The 21,271-nt window shown below is 37.7% G+C and overlaps 1 protein-coding gene across 2 annotated transcripts in view; it reads left to right on the forward strand.

Annotated features, from left to right (window-relative positions):
- The window catches only part of apbb1 (amyloid beta (A4) precursor protein-binding, family B, member 1 (Fe65)), a 109,883-nt gene that overhangs the window by 79,797 nt on the left and 8,815 nt on the right, over positions 1-21,271 (forward strand). For both annotated transcript variants that reach the window (XM_067433052.1, XM_067433051.1), the window contains exon 9: positions 8,737-8,851. In XM_067433052.1, the coding sequence (XP_067289153.1) occupies positions 8,737-8,851 (115 nt within the window). The remainder of the gene's footprint in view (positions 1-8,736; positions 8,852-21,271) is intronic.

Below are 21,271 nucleotides of genomic sequence, written 5' to 3' on the forward strand. Positions count from 1 at the left end.
TTTCCTCTCGCGGACCCCCTGGAGTCAGCTCGCGTACCCCTGGGGGTGCGCGCACCACACTTTGGGAATCCCTGGTATAGAGGACTGACGCAGGACTTTGTGGACTGGTGCCGGCCAAACCACCTCCTTATTAACGCAGGGAAGACTAAGGAGATGGTGGTGGATTTTCGCAGACACCGGTCTGCTCCCTCACTGGTGAACATCCAGGGAATGGACATTGAGAGAGTGGACTCTTATAAGTACCTGGGTGTTCACCTTAACCATAAACTGAATTGGACTCTCAATACAGAGGCATTGTACAGGAAGGGTTTGAGCAGGCTTTACCTCCTGAGGACACTGTGGTCTTTTGGAGTGCAGGGGGCGCTCCTGAAAACCTTCTATGATTCCGTGGTGTCATCAGCCATCCTGTATGGTGTGGCCTGCTGGAGTAGCAGTATCACTGAGAGAGAAAGGAGGATGCTCGACAGGATCATCAGGAAGTCCAGCTCTGTTCTTGGTTGTCCTCTGGACTCAGTGCGGGAGATGGTTGACAAACGGATCCTGGCAAAAATGTCATCCATGCTGAACCATGAGGCACACCCCATGCAGGATACTTTGTCAGCTCTGGAGAGTAGTTTCAGTGACAGATTGCTCCATCCTCGGTGTGTGAAGGAAAGATTCCGCAGGTCTTTTCTTCCTGCTGCAGTCAGGCTATACAATGATCATTCCTAACAGAAAACTCATTTTTACTGGGCAATGTTTTATATTATTATGTTTTTATGTTTGGCTATATAAGTAATGTGCTATTTGACTGAGCAATAACTTGTAATGTGCAATACCGATGGGCATAATTTAATCTAGTTATTCATAGGTTATTTGATGTTTTTAGTGTTTGTGAGATTATTATTTTACTTACCCCTGTATCCCTGCTGTTGCTAAATGCAATTTCCCTACTGCAGGACAAATAAAGGCTTACCTTACCTTACCTTACCTTACTTGGAAATCATGGAGAGGTCTGAAATTGTCATCGTAGGTGACCCTCTGTGTTCACTGAAAGAGACATAATCTAAATTAAAAAAATTCAGTCGGAGCTGTCATTTTGTTAAATGAGCCGCGGCAATGTTTCAAATGAGCTTTTTACACTAGACAAATGCCTTTATTTTGAAACTAAGGAGCCATTTGTTTGTCGATTACAAACAAGCTCCTCGGCGCTGCTTTTGAGGAAGGGAGGCGGCGGTGCCGGGACAGTGTGTGTGTGTGTGTGTGTGTATGTGTGTGTGTGAGAGAGCGGGAGGCAGAGCAGCAGAGAGATGCGACAGAGTCACGAAATTGCAGGCGCGGCTCGTGGCTGTTATTTCAAATATCGCAGCTTATTTTAAACTAATCGGTTAACCGGTTTCAACCGGCTAATGAGGCTCGGTGGTCAGTCAAGAAAATGTTTAGTTTTCGCCATCCCTAATGAGTACCATTCCAAAAACACAATCCCTAGGCTGGGTCTTCCAACATGACAATGACCCAAAGCGCACAGCCAGGATAATCAATGAGTGGCTCTGTAAGAAGCATATCAAGGTTCGGGCATGGCCTAGCCAGTCTCCAGACCTAAACCCAATAGAGAATCTTTGGAGGGAGCTCCAATTCTGTGTTTCTCAGCAACAGGCCAGAAACCTGACTGATCTAGAGAAGATCTGTGTGGAGGAGTGGGCCAAAATCCCTCCTGCAGTGTGTGCAAACCTGGTGGAAAAACTACAGGAAATGTTTGACCTCTGTAACAGCAAACAAAGGCTAATTTACCAAATATTAACATTGATTTTCTTAGGTTTTCAAATACTTATTTGTAGCTCTATCATACAAATAAATAGTTTAAAAAAAATCATACATTGTGATTTCTAGATTTTTTAATTTTATTTTTTAGATTGTCTCTCACAGTGGACATGCAACTATGATGACAATTTCAGACCCCACCATGATTTCTAAGTGGGAGAACTTGCAAAATAGCAGGGTGTTCATTTTCCTCACTGTACATAAACAGATTATCAGTGATGTATTACATGATTATGTTACACACATCATTCAGAAAGTGAGTGAAAAAGAATGCTGCTACTTATAAGTACTTTATTGGAGTCCAACTTCCGTGTTTGTGTACCCCTCAACGGCGTTCGACTTTTCAAAATAGCCGCCAGGTGAATAAGGCGAATGGAATGCAGTTAGAATATCCCTAAAATTCAAGATATGAGTAAAAAATGCCTGTTTTTAGTCTGTTTTTCCAACGAAAATATAAAGACAAAGCAGAACTGTTCATCTCCAACTCCGAACAATACACAGTGGCGTTTTATTTCTAAATCCATGTTTTGAACAAATTGGATGAACCAATGATTCAATGGACAATAAAAAGAACCATTTACCATTTTCATAAAAGAAAGCTATTTACTTCTAGTCTGGCTATCAACAGACCAAGCTCAGTTTAAAATTGAACATTGGTCTGGGGAGTCTGCTCTATTTTCTACTGTACTATACTTCTACTAATGTGCTGATAAACGAGCTCTGACGAGGACATATGATGAGGGTATTAAACATCTGCTCACGCTGAACCCTTCCAAGCTCCAAAAGGTAACAAAATAGATTTTATTTTATTCTTCTGTAAGTATTACTCTAACATCAGGAGTTATATATATTATCGTGACAGGTAGAGTTCTATCCATGTTAAATATATATCCGGGTCGCTAACGACCCCAAAATGTAATAATGTTTGACAAAACAGTCATGCATTTAAGGGTTAATGAGAAAAGAAAAAAAAACTTAAATGATTTTAGCAAATGGCTGCAATATAACAGAGTGAAAAATTTAAGGGGGTCTAAATACTTTATGTACCCACTGTATATACATCATCCACTAATTGTTTTAAGGTCTATGGGCGATGCAAGGCGCTGCTGACGTGAGACGCAAGGCTAGAAAGCTCTTGCCTGTTCTAGAAAAGATACTGATCCAATGCAGCAACCATATTTAAAGGCTAAGTTGCCTGCTATTATAGCCTATTGGCTATGAATATTGTATCCCCAGAATATCAGCAGTAAACCCTGTCTCCGATCAGAGCACAGGGACAAAAATAAATATATAGCCCAAATAAAATACACATCGGCAAACCTGACCTTACCTGAGTAGGCAACTGTGCAATTTTATCATTGTAAAAAAAAAAAAAAACTTTTGGCACAATTTTCAACATGCTGCTATTTAGCCCACTACTAATTAATGCCCAATGCACTTTATCACAAAAAGAAAGAAAGCTGGAATAAAATAAGTCATTCACATAAAATTAATTGCACTGTCTGTGTGAAAAAGACTTCCCATGCAGTCAAAATTCTAAGTTATAAACCTATACATCTTATGCTAATTAAAGCCAAATTTATACTTCTGCATCGAGTGTATGCCGTAGCTATGCCGTAATCTGTGTGTTGTGCACATGCATTACGACGTACCCTGACGCGCACCTCTCCAAAAATGTAACAACGCGTCAATTCTATGCGGACCGCAAGCGCCGTGATTGGTCTGCCAGAACCCCTTTTTTTTACATCTCTAATCAACACAAAAAATGTCTCTTCAGCTATGCAAACTACCACTTTGATGCTTCAAAAAGTTGATAAAGTTTATAAAATTAACTAAATCCATGTAAATTGAGTCAAAATTTTCTGAAGAGACATGATCCCTTTGATGTACAGATTTAACTAACATATAAACATTCATCAACTCACACATCAGTTGTGGTAAACGAAAGCTCAAGCATGTTCGTTTGATGCGTGAGAACAAGTGAGGTTCATTCTCATGTTATGCAGCATGCTTGAGCTTCCACAAGAACCAATGAGGTTTATTCTTGTATGGAATGTTGAGTTTTCCATAGGAATGAACTGAAAACGCACTAGTGGACACACACCTTGAAGTGTGGCCGTGTGCATTTTATTTTCAAATTATAATTTAGAATAAGTGCCAATTCGGATGCGGGTTGCTTAAATGGTGGGTTCATTAAGCCTGTTATTTTTAATGAAAAACACAACAACAAAATAGTACAGTGACGGAACTCGCTTAAATGTCTGTGCAACTTTCTCACATATTGACGAATCAGTGGCTTCCTCGCAGCATGGCATGTTAATACAGCGATCCCTTAGCATCAGTTTCTCAACGCTTTATATTTATATCTTTATATTTATATATAGCACCATTTAAAACAACAAATATTGACCAAGTTGCTGTACATTATATCAAAAATCAGCAAAATATAGCATAGGGCTGCACGATTTGGGGAAAATATATAATTGCAATTATTCTGGGTAAAATTGCGATTTTTTTTTTTTTTTTTTTTTTTTTTTTTTTTTTTTTACAAATGAAAAGTGTGTGTATATAACATTTTGTGTTTTTATATTAATGTGAGTAATAATAATTATTATGATTATTATTACTGCTAAAATATTTTGAAAAATAAGAAATATTACCATTACAATAACATTTTCATAATTACAAATAAAAAAAGAGTATGTCAGAATAAATATAACAATATAATACTAATACTAATTATTATTATTATTTTTGTAATATTTTACAGAAAACTTTTTACAAAAACAAAAAACTGCTGGGTTACCTATTAATATGCAGACAGCCTATGACTAAAAAACATTAGAAAGGTCTAAGCCTAAGGAGTTATTCTTAAAGTCTGTCTTTAAACCAGCACTTGGCAACTTTTGGTCTCGGGGGTCCCCCTACAGTTGGGAAAAAATAATGTCCTAAACTACTGTCGTAAGCTCTGTCATCCTACAACAGGGGATGTCATCGCGCATGCATTTGTTGACATGACAACCCTGATAGCCCTGAACTAGTAATGCCCGGGTCGTCTCATAACCCACGGACCCCGTATGTCTATTTAATGGTCGCGGGTGCGGGGCGGGTTGTAAAAATATATACAGTGGTGCGGGGCGGGTCAAATAACTTCATAAAAGTGTCCCCGCGGGTTGGGGCAGTTCACCAGTTCACATGCAGGTGTTCTTCTGGCAGCACGTGTCGTGTGAAATGTCTTCATCCCAGGTACAGTCAGTGGCATATGTTTCAGCATGTCATATGAATATAATTTCATGGGTTTTATTTTTTTCAAATGCCAAATAATCACGATGCCCATGTTTACAAGCCAGCGTCATTATAGTAGTCTATTGGTTACTGTTTTACAGAATCTATATAATACTTCAATTCAATGTTTGAGTGGTAGGTAATCACCATAACAAGCATGACAGCATCGGTCGGGCACGCCTCCTTCAGCTCACGCTAACGAGCAAACGCTGGTCCAATGTTGATCCTCGTCCTGCCTTTGATTCAATCACTTTTTCGTTTCCTCTTATTGCTTTCCTCCAACAAAACCTTTTCTTTCTTATATGTCTGTGCTGCTTCGGACATGACTATATTATCCAACGAACAAAGTTGGGCTCGCACGTCCGAATTTAAGGAAGTGTGGGTGTTGGTGGTAGTGGCGTATATGCCGTAAAGCAGTCGAATTTTGTAGTTCTTTTTTTTCTCTGGTTACTACCCGAAACCCGAAGTTTAAAAGTACGATTAAAAACGATACAGACCCCATCAAGCTATGGCAGACGTGTCATTCAATATTGTAAGTCGATGTATCATCACAAGAGTTTGAACACTACATGAAACACTACATGAAAATATATTATGAAGGTTGAAAAGTTACCTAGTGCTCCTTTAATATGAAATATGAAACTCTTGTGTATCCATTGTGGGGAAAAGAAACTCCTGTACATTGAAGAAAAACATGGATTGTCCAACAAATTTATAATTTTTTAAGTTTATGAAGTTTTAAAATGTATTAAGCATTATTTTCTTATTATTGATTACCCAAAAGTTTTTCATTCATACTGAAAGCCAGAGGGCGCCCTCGAGCGGAAACCGCGTCACATACTTCTCAGAGAAGTAATTGATGTTAGTTTTCAGGAAATCCATGATGTGAAGCTAACCCGGTGTAAACAGAAAATAGAAATGCTTTGATTAAACATGACGACAATAAACACGACTGCAGCAAAATAGGGTGTATTTGAGTTCTTCAAGCCGTCAAGGGTATTTTCATAATAATAAAGTGTATTATAATGCAGTGCTGATTGAGATGAATACTATAAAATAACACATCTGCCTCACTCTGATGAGAAGCCACATCAGCTCACAAACTCGACTGTTGATATAAAGTGAGGTAAAACATGTTATTAAACATTGTCTTTTGTTGAACAGGTTTATGAACGCTTCACTAGTTTGTGAAGATGTTTGACTCGTGTTGCTTTTTCAAACGCACGTTATAAGCGACTCAAACTCGCAGTCTATCAGACGGAGCAGCGTTTATCACAGAGCCGCTCTTCGCTAACACACAGGGCATTTGTTTATTTAATTAAAATCGCAGCCTTTGAGCTTTCATAATCGCACACAAGCCAAATCGCGATTGCGGTTCGATTTCGATTAATCGTGCAGCCCTAAGCACCATATAAAACATACATTAGTACACAAAACAGACCAGACACAGCACAAATCAACTACAATAAAAAGTCAGAGAAAAAAAAAGTTTTTGAGTTTTGCTTTAAACTCGTGCAATCTAGACGCAGTTCTAATAAAGACAGGTAAGCTGTTCCAAAGTTTTGGTGCAGCAATGGCAAATGCACGGTTCACATTTCAGTTCTAGTCTAGATCGGGGAACATTTAAAAGTCTCTGGTTAGTTGACCTAGCCTGGTTTTACCAGACTCTCGTACATTTCATTTTTTGTACATAGAGTCTTGCCACTCTCCATTGACAAGGGTTCATTTCCGCGTAGGCGGGCACCCTGTTGAGGTTTAAAACTATTGGATCTGCCCTGAGCCACTCTGGATCTGCCATAACCAATCGCTAACGTTTGGTCGTGACGTATGTCATGCAAGCCTGTTTCACTCATGGAAATCCGAAAAAATAAAAGTGCACATGTGCATGCCACCTCAGTAATAAAACTATAGGATAAAACCTAAAACTCGTGCATTCGGATGTGATTTATTCACGCCAAGGTGGACAGGAGAGCTTTGTGATCGGGAACGCGGCGCTCACGTGGTCCGTAAAATCACTGTATGCTGTAAATAAAGTGTCATATGTTTGGTATGATAATAAATGCTGCTATAAATAACAGAACAATTCAAATGTGTAAGTGCTTTTATTTTAATTTGTTTGAGCGGTGATGAAATATATTGCTCTTCTAAATACTTGCCAGCATTTTAAGGAAATACAAGTCTATAAATGCATCCTAATAACAGCAAAGCAATTGTATGGTGTTCTGCAGTGGTCAAAAATGATTACAAACAGTGAATTTTGAAGTGATATATTGTTGAAAACTCAGAGATGTGTATTCGGACAGCTGTTACATCAACACAAGCAGTAGGTAACTCGGCCGGGGATTTTTACACGGGTGGTGAGAGACGGACGGCAATAAAAAAACTGACCAGTCCCTGTAACTTAAATGATGGCAATACCTTCCGACCCCACGAGAAACAGTTACCGCCCGAATAGCTTCAGCCAACTCCTTCATCACTAACGAAGCGATCTGGAAAATCTTTTCCCGAATTTACCCTGTTGGAGGGCCACAACATCATGGCCACCAACAAACCCCAGCATAGACTGTTATTGCTCCGGCTTTAGCTTCTGGATATTCGGAAGCGGTGCCACAATGCAATGAATGGTTTAGTAGTTTGCATCTTTCTCCGCCGCCATTACTGAACTACATCTCAAACTAGCGCTCAACATCAACGACATCGTTCTCAGCCACTCCCTCTGTTCGCTGATTGGACCGGTAAAAATTTGTTCGGAGAAAACCTAAGACTACACAGCAGTCCCAGACGTAGTACTGAAGGAAAATGAAAATTGAGCGGAAGTACGTAGGAGGGCAGAGCCAGGCTATAGTTAACCTAAGAGACCTTCCAGAATTTTGAATGGATAGAAAATCTGACATATGATCCATTCAATGCTTTAAAAACCAGCATTAAAACTTTAAAATCAATTCTATAACGAATGGGGAGCCAATGCAGGGATTTCAAAACTGGAGTAATGTGCTCACGTTTACGAACACTGGTGAGGAGCCGAATATGATGCTTGATTAATGCCCATATAAAAGGAATTACAGTACAGTAGTCCAACCTTGTAGAAATAAAAGCATGAATCACCCATTCAAAATCCTAAGAAGAAAGAAATAATTTTACTTTAGAAAGTGTTCGGAGATTAAAAAAAAACTGGTTTTGAGAAGAGTCTGTCAAATTTAAGAGCACTATCAAAACAAAAACACAAAAAAAGTTTAATATGCAGCTTCAAAGTAAACCTATGAAAGGGAACATTTTTGTTTAGTACATCATCTTGTTTTTCTTTGTAGGGTATAAGAATCTGCATAGCCAGCCATGCTCAGTCTCTGATTGGTTTCCTTGGTAGAAACTCAATTCATCATAGAATGACACATTCTTAAAAGACATCTGTAAAGTAACACCGTAGAAGAGAGGCCTAGTACTATTGGCGTGATTCAATGCAGGCTTCAGACAGCCATCACATCAGAGCCTTTTGCCATAGCATCAGCTACTGATGCAGCGTCTTATTCCCTACTCGGTTACATACGTAGCCAAGACGTTATTACTGTGCGCGCACAAGTTTATGGGTGCATGGATGAATTGTGATTTGAATACATGCAGCTGTTTAAGTTTATCTCTTGTCTTTTATTGCAGGGACTTTGCATATGTGGCCCGAGACAAGTTGACTCATGTGCTCAAATGTCATGTATTTCGGTGTGACACCCCTGCAAAAAACATTGCCACAAGCATGCATGACATCTGCTCTAAGGTATGGACATCTTAGCTGATTGCTGAAAATATTTATATTCTTGTTCTTGTGTAAACATTGAAGATGTTGTGCACTCTGCTGTTGCATGCAAAATATCCTAGATTTATTGAAATTACAATGTTTCAAGAATTGTAGAATAATAAGTGGTTATTCAGAAAACTTATTGAGAGTGAGGTAACTAATAGTTTGTGATGTAGATGACAACCTAACTTTAGTTTGGTATGATGATAAAGGTGATAAAAGATAATAAAATATGTGAATACACCAAATGGTGCTATAACACAAATAATTGAAAGGTTTCATAACCTGGCGCCTGGCGCGCGCACATATTCCAGCATTGCAAACTTGACATCGCAGTCAGTTCATTATCAAAATAAAATAGCCAACCTAATATATAAGAAGTTACACAGCTCAGTTTAAATATAGTCAGTAATAAGTCACTCTGTGGTTTTTCCAAGTAGAGACCTGCGCAGGACGGATTTTATACCTTCTCCTAACTTTCTCCCGCTCCCGTCCGCATTAAAGTATAAATAGTTTTTTCTGGACGTCCTTGACACTATTTCAAGTAAATTAACAGAAAAGCAAGCGTGTGCATGCGTGGGTTAGCGCGGCAAAATACGCGCCCATCATAATTCCAATTCCAAGATATCATCTCAGTTCATTGCGATCTCACAAAGCTCTATTAATAATGTAATGTAACCATTTTCACAAATAAAAGAAGACAGTTTATAGTTTATAATTATGTCTTGAACTTATCTGTATAGCTAAAAATGACAAGAGTATTGTAAATTGTTTCATCTCGCTTAAAGGAAGAAGGAAAAAATGAGAAAACGTTGGCGCTTTTATCGGCGGTGGGTTAAAGAAAACATATCCTAGCTACGAAACTAAATAGGTAACGTTCAGGCTTAAACATTAGCCTGTAATATTATTATTAGGGATGCACCGATCCGATTCTCGGGATCGGTATCGGCTCCGATCTGCCATTATTTGCCGGATCGGGTATCGGACAGACAGGACCGATCCAAATTCGATACTGTGCGCATAATATTCTGTGTTATTGTTAAGCCCCAGCGCCCCACAAACGGCACAAAAACCTTATAAAGCATCAACGATTCGTGCACTATATTATAAGTGTTCTGAAGCCATTCCATCGTTTAATGCGAGTACAGATTAGTTCACGTCAATGCTTCCCTCCACTGCGGCTGTCAGTCACATCTCCATTCAGCTTTAAACTGTCGCGTTCGGTTACGACACTCAACACGATGAAACTTTCCAAGATTATTTATTGTTTCTGTTATTATGCTTGATCTGTAGATAACGCTCTAACGTTATGGTTTCTCAAAAAAATGGCTATCTGCTGGCGTTTATTGCTGTAAACCGTGTTACTTTCTACCGGATGTCAGTTAGATCACAACACTGGACTAGTTATTATATTGTTTTTCACACACAGTAACTGAAATATTAAACTGTTAAAATAAACGGCTTATAAGAATACTGCATAGATATACTACGCGTCTATATCTTGTTTTAAACTTCTTGATGCGGACGGAGTGCGGCGCGCTGTGAATGAGCGTCTATGAATGTGGCTGTGAGCATGTGACTCCGTGTTGCTTCAAGCGCATCATCCTGCGCACGGGATGCGCATAAGCGCTTTGTGCCGCTCTGTATTATGCTACTGTTACGCTATGAAAGCCTTATTAATAGCCTTTCTTGTTCTGCTCTATATGTTGCTGCCTCATTAAAAATATGCATTATACATTTAAAATAAATGCAATTTCTTAGTATATAGGCCCTATTTCTATAAATATATTTACTTGTTTTTCATGAATATATTTTGTGTAACATATTTTACCAGATTTACAGCTACAGTTATTCACTTTTGTGGTTTCCTTTATTTTTTTCCCAACTAAATGTTTAGATTTTATACAATTATTGTGCACTTGTGATTTTATAACTTTTGCTGCTGTATTATTCACTAATCTAATTTATTCAATTCTACACACTAAGGCTTAGAAATTCTACATAGACAAAACTGCATTGGTATCGGATTGGTTTAGTATCGGTATCGACCGATATTCAACACTTTTAATATCGGATCGGATCGGTTCTGGAAAAATGGTATCGGTGCATCCCTAATTATTTTTTTAATTTATATGTTGATTATGAAAAGTGAGGAGCATGAGTAAGAATCGCAATATATTTGAGACCTGGGGCGTCACATGATTTTGATCACTTTGAGTTTTATTTTCTAGAAAGTCTTTCTTAAAAAAAATATTTCGTTTTGTATAAATTGTATTTTTATTTTGATTGATGTTTCATAAATTAATTGCCTGTATATCAAATAAGAAGCAAACTAAGATCGTCTGGAATGGATTGACGTGCGTAACTGGCCTGTTTCCTCGGCCTTTGAGTAAGGCTGAAACTGCTCTTCCTGTTTTAACACATTTCTTGAATATATGTCTTAATTACAGTATATATAGCATCTAGTCCATATTAGGAGAAAATATATGTCCTTTTAACTACATTATCTTGTTTTTACCATACAATTGAGTGGAAAATATAATATATAGGCCCTATGTTGCAGCAATGCGTCACCGCAACAGGTGACATGTAAATGCGAAAAAACGTTTCCATTGCAGTTTTGCGAAAATGTCCTTTTTCGAATTGCCTGAAAAACCACCTCATGAGAGCGTAAAAACTTTTTTGCGATATATGGGAGTTTTAGCGAAATTGCCGCGTTTCCATTGGGCGTATTTTCAAATCGCAATTTCAATTTGCGCATTTTGAAGGATAATGGAAACGCGGCTACTGTGAGAAGGCTTTCAGTTCCAAATGCTCGGGCCTACTTTGTGAAGAGCGCTCGCGCATACATCTGTACGCGTCTCAAAATGCTTTTATGACGCAAAATGTATGCAAACCCATATCTCAAGTTATTAAACAGACAGGACAAACCACATCTTATATTTCTAAAAAGATATGTGCATTAGTGTGAATGCTGATCTCCCGGTGTCTGTCATCATCATTAATAATAATCAAGCAACAGTAAAGCTGAGACAGAGAAAAATCAATTACAGCTCGGAATGGAAAACGTTCAGATACTATTAAATACTGAAAACACTCTGTTAATTGTTTGTTTTATATTCCTCTTTATTATTTACTAGCTATTTAATTTACAGGTGCTGGTCATATAATTAGAATATTATCAAAAAGTTGATTTATTTCACTAATTTCATTCAAAAAGTGAAACTTGTATATTCTTTCATTACACAGACTGATATATTTCAAATGTTTATTTCTTTTCATTTTGATGATTATAACTGACAACTAAGGAAAATCCCAAAATTCAGTATCTCAGAAAATTAGAATATTGTGAAAAGATTCAATATTGAAGACACCTGGTGCCACACTCTAATCAGCTAATTTACTGGCCGTTTCTCAATATATGTACTTGTCTGTATTGTATTCTTGTGGACTTGTAAAACGTCATCAGTCGCTGCCAAGTACTGTTCCATTTCAAAGTTCACATCTAGCCAAGCAGGCTATAGTTAAAAACCCTGAATGTGTCCTTGATCCGCCCCTTTTATCAAGGACGCATCGAGAGGAGACATCCCGGATGAGAATCCCAGCGTAATTTAAAAATACTGTTAATGTGTCAAAAATGTAGTTTTAACTTTTTCAGGCAAGAATGTACTTGTTTAATGATTAAATATGTGGTTTATTTATAAAGAGAGCACATATTTTGCAATTTTATCTGGCGTTTTGTGAGCTCGGTCAGCGGGTGCTCAGCGCTCGTTAACCTGCCGAGAGCAGCCTTTTCTCGGCTAGACCTTCTGACGTCTGCCGCTGGCTCTGATGTGGTTAAACATCAAGCCAAGGCAAGTTTATTTGTATAGCACATTTCATACCCAATGGCAATTCAAAGTGCTTTACATAGAAATTAATTAAAACAGTGGTAACAAATGCATGAGAAAAAAGAATACCATATGGATGAATTAACATTTTAAAACAAGCATTGGTAAAACAGTTGTAAAGATAATAATAATAAAATAAAAATAAATAATTAAAAAAATAATAAGATAAAATAAAATGGTCAGATCCACAATAATGGTCTGATATAAAAATAAAACATTCTTCAGTTTACAGCCTACATACATGTACCATTTTTATTAGAACACCTCTCATTCATTTCTTTCTCAAACACGTTCATAACATCCATTTTAATCACTATTCCCTGATTTTTACTCAGTAACTTTCTTATTAAACTCATTCTCACTCATCATACCCTCCACAGATTTACACATACTCAAACCTTATTGTCAAACTTACTATTTCCATCAAACCTAGTTTTCACTCATCATTTTTAATTTAAAGGGGGGGTGAAACACTCAGTTTCAGTCAATCTCATGTCAATCTTGAGTACCTATAGAGTAGCATTGCATCCTTCACATCTCCGAAAAGTCTTTAGTTTTATTATATTTATAAAAGAAATATGGGCTTTACTGAGTCTTTCCGGAAAAAACCGAGCGCCTGGAGGCGTATCGTGTGGGCGGAGCTAAAGAATGACGATCGCGAACAGAGCGGTGACGTCCTCAAGCGTGGAGAAACCCATGGCTATCTCAGCTAATACAGATAATGATCCAGAATCAAATCTGAGGCAGAAATAAATTGAACAGGAGAAACAGCAACATCAGGACGTCCATCTCTGTGGTATGTACTGTATTTAGTGGCCTGTCAACATTTGTGTCTTTACTAGAAGTTTATGAGGACATGATTCGGTTTATGAACTATTGTATGCGACTATTAGGGATGTGCATTTCAAGGTGCGCGCGCGCGCGTGACTAGATCGAGAGAGAGGAAATGCACGCCGAAAACAGTCTCTCAGCTGCAGATCCAGTCGTCCGTGAACACTTATGTCGCGCGCCGCGCTCCACTTTATTCCTATGGGTGACGTCGAGCGACTTCAACGCTTCAGCACAGCATTCCGGGAAGGCAGCGCTGCATTTGAACCGATTTTAACGCAGAAATGACGGGAAGCTTCAAGGCATCGCTTCAGTCGCGTCTCAAAGTGGATTTTCACGCCACTGCTTTCAGGACTTCACCAAATCATACCAAAGAAGTGTGTTTTTGACAGAGCGGTCCCAGCGATAAAGGTTCGGTCCTGCTTTGGAAGCAGCCGGTGAGTAAATCTGTTTCAAATGTCTCTGCTATTGGCTACCGTCGCGTGAGTAAACATCAGTAAACACGATCGCGTGCTTCGTCATTCAAATGTGCTAACGGTTACTCCATTGTTGTTCTGTATAACTTTACACTAGTCTGACTCTGACGTGCAAAACCGTTTTGCTTGCTACTTCTAAGGTCTAACTTAGTCACATACAATAGTCCATAAACCGAATCATGTCCTCATAAACTGCGAGTAAAGACACACAGAGGCCCCTAAATACAGTACATACCACAGAGATGGACGTCCTGATGTTGCCGTTTCTCGTGTTCAATTTATTTCTGCCTCAGATTTGATTGTGGATCATTATCTGTATAAGCTGAGATAGATGGGTTTCTCCACGCTTGAGGACGTCACTGCTTTGTGCGCATTCATCATTCTTTAGCTCCGCCCACACTATGCCTCCAGGCACTCGTTTTTTCCGGAAAGACTCGGTACAGCCTATATTTCTTTTATAAATATGATAAAACTAAAGACTTTTCGGAGATATGAAGGATGCAATACTACTCTATAGGTACTCAAGATTGACATGAGATTGACTGAAACTGAGTGTTTCACCCCCCCCTTAAATAAAAGACTTTGGTCAATTAAACTCCGGGTCTCTGATAGTGGCGTGGTCAGCACAAACAAATAAAGGCTGGGGGAAAATGTGTGGATAATCTCCTAAATGCCTTTCATTTAATGTGCACTCAAGTTCATCGTAATGTAGGCTACAGTAGGGTTGTGCCGTGAAGGCTGACCAACATCACGCAATTATCCTGATGCCACGCGCCCGTTCTTGCGAGTGCGACACACACTAATTCTATATAGTCTCTTCTATAGTTAACCTAAAAACTTTGTAGGGATGGCTCTGTAAATTAAATTGAGAATATAACTGATGCAATTATGCCATTTTAAATAGGCTACATGATGAGAGATGAGATCTGTGAAAATACCGTGTCAGGCAGGCTACACAAATGGATTTTCTCGTCTTTTTTATACGTCTTAAACACTATTCGCACGGGATTAGTATTATCTAGGGACCTCTGTGATTTAGAAATTACTCCCCCACATCGGAGTTTTGCGTGGCGCACATTCGCACGGGATAAGCCTGTGATTTTACTCGAATTTACTGACTTATCTCCCGGATATGATGTCAAGACTTCGTTATAGATTTAGCTGTATGAAATCATTAAACAGGCATCGATATCGTTTTGTTTATTTTATAGTAATTAATAAACATAATTTCGTTTTTTATTTATATGCAAAACTCAGATGTGGGGGGAGTATAATTTCAGAGGTCCCTAGATAATAGGCTACTAATCCCGTGCGAATAGTGCTATACTCTGCATTTAACTTAAAATATTTTATTTTGTACAAGAAAACAGAATAGGCTTCAAAATAAACTATGTTGATGAAATATTGTAAAGTGGTCATGAACTATAGGCTACACGAACGACCGTTTATAAAAATAGGCTAAATCAAAAATGAAGCCCTATCTCCGAGAAAAGTGCGTGCAACCTATTGCAAGCACGGGTGAGTAATTAGTTTGGTCAGAAAAATAACTAAATTACAGTTAAAAAAACTAAGTTAAAAAAATGATGTAAAGCGACATAAAGTGCATAAACTCTTCTTAAGTGGAAGGAAGCTTTTTTCCCTCACGTGCAACGATAGCCTATAGAAAGCGCGGAGTCATTAATTGGGTTAGAAAAATAACGAAATTATATATATTTTTTAATAGAAAATAATATTTATATAAAGAAATATATTAAATTAAAAAGTGCTTAAAAGTACACAACTCTTAATGGAAGGAAGCTTTTTCTCTCACGTGCAACCTAGAAAGCACTGAGTAGGCTAATTAGTTGGGTTAGTAAAATAACGAAATTACAGTTTAAGGATAAAAAATATTTATGTAAAGAGATATAGTAAAATAAAAAGTGTTTAAAAGTGCACAACTATTCTCAAGTGGACGGAAGCTTTTTCCCTCATGCGCAATATAGAAAGCGCAGATGCATCATTAGTTGGGTTGGAAAAATAACGAGATCAGTTTTTTAAAGTAGACAATAATATTTATGTAAAGAGATAGCCTATATTAAAATAAAAAGTGCTTAAAAGTAGGCTATACAACTCTTAAGTGGAAGAAGGCTTTTTTTCCCCTCACGTGCAACCAGGCTGTAGAAAGAGGAGTCTGGTTCGGCTAAAATAATCTCACGTGCAATATAAAATATAAAATATATATAAAAATATAAAAAATTAAGCGAGGAATAAGCATTTTACATTTTTCTCAATGCTGGTTACCGATTAGGCTACAGTAGGCCTAATTCTGACCGATATTGCTTTGTCGACTTTCTAGCTGTTGTTGTATAAATGGTGATATGTTTGCATGTTTCGTTAAAAAAAAAAAAAAAAATCATTGATAGACATCTGTCCACTGGGCCGTTATCGCTTTTATTCGCTATTAATTTAAAACGGTTTAAAGGCTACATATATGAAGAAAGAGAGGGAGAGAGACCAATGATGACTGTTTAATTCATTATGGTATAGGCTGTGTTAACAATTAATTCACTGTAATGTGGATAAACGAGCTGTCCATGAATCTGTTGTCAGTGCCATTTTTTTCAACTATCCCTAACTGACTGTGCAGCTCCCTTACATGGTCATCAAAAAGTTTCTCCAGTCTGGCAGTGATCGTCTTTCTAGACGGGACAGTAAACTCGGGTTCTGCAAACTCCATCAGACTTCTAACCCTCTCCTTCTATCAATCAATCAATAAACTTTATTTATATAGCGCTTTTACAATCACGATTGTGTCAAAGCAGCTTCACAGTGTCAAACAGGATAATATTGCGACAAAATTAGTTTTGGCTGTAGGCCTACAGTCGTAGGCTACTGGAGAAAACAGTGATGTTATCAGCTTATTTTAATTTATCATATAGCGACAATGTTGGCAGATCAGTATTATAGTTTATAGAATTAAATAAGACCTAATTCATACATTTTATTTGTATAATAAGTTGTATCTTTTAACTTTCTACAAAGCTGATCGGAAGCATATCAGCGATCATCTTCGTGATGAGGGCCGTTGTTTGCTCTGCCCGTCTAGCATCCGACTTGGTTGATCGGATCATAAAACTAGCCACTGATTGCTGCTTTCCTGTGGATGGACCTGTTGGGTGCTTTGCTCTCAGATGACTGTGCATTGTAGTGGTTGACCTATGATAAGCAAGCTTCGCATGGCAGAGTTTGCACTGCACTTCTTTTTCATTAATTTTATTATAAGAACTCCACACAGAACTCTTATTCGACATTGTGACTACGTAGTGTGCGTATGAGACGATGTGTTCTTCTTCTGTTGTGTGAGAATTGATTGACAGCTTTTACGTGCGGTTTTGACAGCGCGTGCCACCCGCTGGTTACATTAACACGTCACCACCGCATCAGCGCCGCAAACGTGGATTTTTTTTAGACGACAATCGCACAGCCTATTCGATATTCTATAATTAAATCAACTAATTGAATATTCGAAAATCGTGACTCATCCCTAGCATTAGACCTTAGCAAGCAAAACGGTTTTGCACGTCAGCCTAGTGTAACATTATACAGAGAACAGCAGTGGAGTAACCGTTAGCGCATTTGAATGACGAAGCACGCGATCGTGTCCTTTACTGATGTTTACTCATGCGATGTTAGCCAATAGCAGAGACATTTGAAGCAGACATTTGAACCTTTATCGCTGGGACCGCTCCGTCAAAAACACTCTTCTTTGGTATGATTTGGTGAAGTCCTGTGACAGCAGTGACCGTGGAGATCCACTTTGAGACGACTGAATCGATGGTGTGAAGCTTCCCGTCATTTCTGCGTTCAAATCGGTTCTAATGCAGCGCTGCCTTCCCGGAATGCTGTCCTGAAGCATTGAAGTCGCTCGACGTCAACCATAGGAATAAAGTGGAGCGCGGTGCGGACTATAACCGACATAAGTGTTCACGGACGACTGGATCTGCAGTTGAGAGTGTTTACCATCGCTCTAGTCACGCGCGCGCACCCTACCCGTACGGCCCATACAAGGACCTTCCGTTCTATTAACGTCAAGTCGACCCATACTCGAAAAAAAATTCTCCGAAACTTTTGAGAAACCGGAAGGAGTATTTTTGACACAGAAATACTCTATCAAACGTCCAACATTAGTTTTTGAAACTTTGTCTATGTTTAGGATGGGAATCCAAGTCTTTAACAGTGTAAAAAGCTCAGTATGCATGAAACAGCAACCAAATATTAAAACAAAGGTAAACTAAAACAAATATAAAAAGAATAAAGAGATAAGATAGGGTGCAATCAGTCGGACATACAGTGCTCCGAGCTCATTCAGTAAATGCACAGCTAAACAGATGTGTTTTGAGTCTGGATTTGAATGTGGCTACTGTTGGAGTACATCTGATCTGTTCAGGAAGCTGGTTCCAACTGCGGCTGGCATAATACTAAAAGCAGACTCTCCTTGCTTTGAGTGAACTCTTGGTATTTCTAACTGACTTGATCCTGCTGATCTGAGTGATCTGTTGGGTTTTGTATTTAATCAGCTATTAATTGTATTTAGCTATCAATTGTATTTAATCAGATATCAGAAACATGAGAAAAGAGGCAGGGTTGTTTTTATATTTCATTTTGTTATAAATATACATGCATAATCTATAATATAATATGTTTATATGCTTAAGTTTTTTTATGGAGAAAAGGGACCGAGCGTTTTGACACATTTCGTTTTATTGTAGCCTAAAATATTGATTTATTTAATTTTTTTAATGGAAAAAAGGAAGAGTGGCGTTTTATGACATAATTTCGTTTTATTGTAGCCTAAAATGATTATTTTTTTAAATTAAAAGAACAAAAGAGGCAGATCGTTTTTTGACATATTTTGTTTTAATGTATCCTAGAATATACGGTTCTCAATACCAAGTACGCAAACTTCTGACTTGCGTCCGTGTAATTCAGACTTGCCAAATTCGACTGGAGAACAAACTCCCGAGGATGGCAGGACACAATTCAAGTCATGCTGATCTGATAACAGCAGCGTTCTTCATAGTGTCACTGAAAGTGTAGGCCTATGTATTTTAGGCTACAGTAAACCGAAATATATGATAAAACACCACTCTGCCTCTTTTAATTTTCATTAAAAAAAAAATTTAAAAAAATGAAACCTTATATAGCCACACAAATGTAGTGCAGGCAATGCATTATCTTCACTGCATGTATCTAACAAAACGAACTAAAAAAAAACCCTGCCTCATTTCATTTACATTAAATAATAATAATAAGTGTTTCAGACAAGTGTGCATATATGATTTTCACTCTAATAAAATGAAATGACATAAAACACAGCCCAGTCTCTTTTTGTTAAATGTCAGTTTATGTGTGATCAATGATATAAAATTAGCCTATAAGTAAAAGGTATAAGAAGCTTTACAAGAAATAAAGTGAACAATCCAGTCAAACAAAGTTAGTGCTATCTACAATGGTAATAGCCTAAAAAAAAAACTTCACTCTGCAATCAGCCAAAACGATCTGTCAGGGAACAAATTAAAGATTAATGAGACCAAAGATCGCCTGTTAGATCTACACAAGACATGTATATCTCATGTTTAACCACCACAGAGACATCAGAGCCAGCGGCAGACGTCAGAAGGCCGAAAACGCCAGATCAAATTGCCAAAAAGGCGCTCTCTTTATAAATAAACCACAGATTTGAGTTTTAAACAACTACATTCTCGACTGAAAAATTCTTAAAACTACATTTTTTTGACACATTTACTGTAGTATTTTTTAATTCTGCGGGTTTTCTCGTCCGCTTTTGACACTTGCTGGTCGGTGCGAGATGCATTCTGGGATACCGTTCTGTCTGAAGTCCACTGTTGTGTCCCAGTTCGCCTACTTATACTATGTCCTAAAAGTATGTACTCTTTTTGTGAAGAAAAAGTATATACTTCTGAGTGTGTAGCAGAAAAGTATGCAAGCTTCGGGACATACTACTTCGCCATCTTTAATGGACTCTGTTGCTTGGTTACGTGCATCCCGTCACCGTTTAACTGCCCTGTCAATCATCATCAGATTCATCACAGTTCAAATCCTCCACATTCAGATTAACAGGGGTGGTAAGTAATCAAGTAAAAATACTTTGATACTTTACTTAAGTATTTTTTTCGGGGATCTGTACTTTACTTGAGTATATTTTATTTGCATCTACTTTTACTCTTACTCCACTACAATATTAAAGGCAAAGTTTACTTTTTACTCTAATACATTTCCCCATGCCCGCTCCAAGTATTAAGCATTTATTACACTTGATTTCCAAACCGGTCTGGTCATTCATGGATGATCCAGTCGGGTATAGACTTGGAAAAGCTGACAAGTCAGGTTTGCCACACTAACGTTAGCTCAGTGTTTCCCCAACTTTTTTATTTTGCGGCACACAATTTACTATGAAAACATCAGTAACATTTTACAATACAGGTGCACTATTATAATTCATGCCTAACTAATGCACAGATAATCATGAGTTAATGTATGACTAATGAAGAACTAAACCATTTATTAATGATTACTGCATCAGCAACTAATGAACATTCTCTATGATTAATAGATTAAGTAATATATGAATTGCTATTAATTAAATATGACATCATTAATTCCCTAATAACATATTACATGAACTAATAATGTAAATTCATGTATTCAAAGCCATGCATTCCGACTCTCAGTTGTCTGTTTAATTCATCATTAATCATAACAATTGGCAAAATTATAGTATGACTTTAGTTGTTGAGGCACATGACTATTAACTAATTGTTACGTAATATGTCATTGTGGTTATGGCTTTTGAATTAATTTTGAATTAGTTAATAGTATCTTGCTCCTCATCTGTTTGATGGAGCTAATGTTATGGAGCATGTCTATTTTAAGTTTAACTCCTATACTGCGTTAAGGTGCTTCATTGTCTCCTATTAATAGCAAATCTACCAAATTCTTAATTGCAGTATCTAATCTTATCATTTGTTCAATTAAAGCATTGCATATCAGTCCCAAAAGATTTTATCTGCTTAATTATTGATATTTACAGTTAATTTGAATATTTACTTTTTACTTTCGGTACTTGAGTACGTTTTAAATCTGATACTTTTGTACTTTTACTCAAGTGATGTTTGAATGGAGGACTTTCTACTTTTACTGGAGTA

This window comes from Pseudorasbora parva, chromosome 23 (genome assembly GCF_024679245.1).
Source record: "Pseudorasbora parva isolate DD20220531a chromosome 23, ASM2467924v1, whole genome shotgun sequence".
NCBI classification, from domain to species: Eukaryota; Metazoa; Chordata; class Actinopteri; order Cypriniformes; family Gobionidae; genus Pseudorasbora; species Pseudorasbora parva.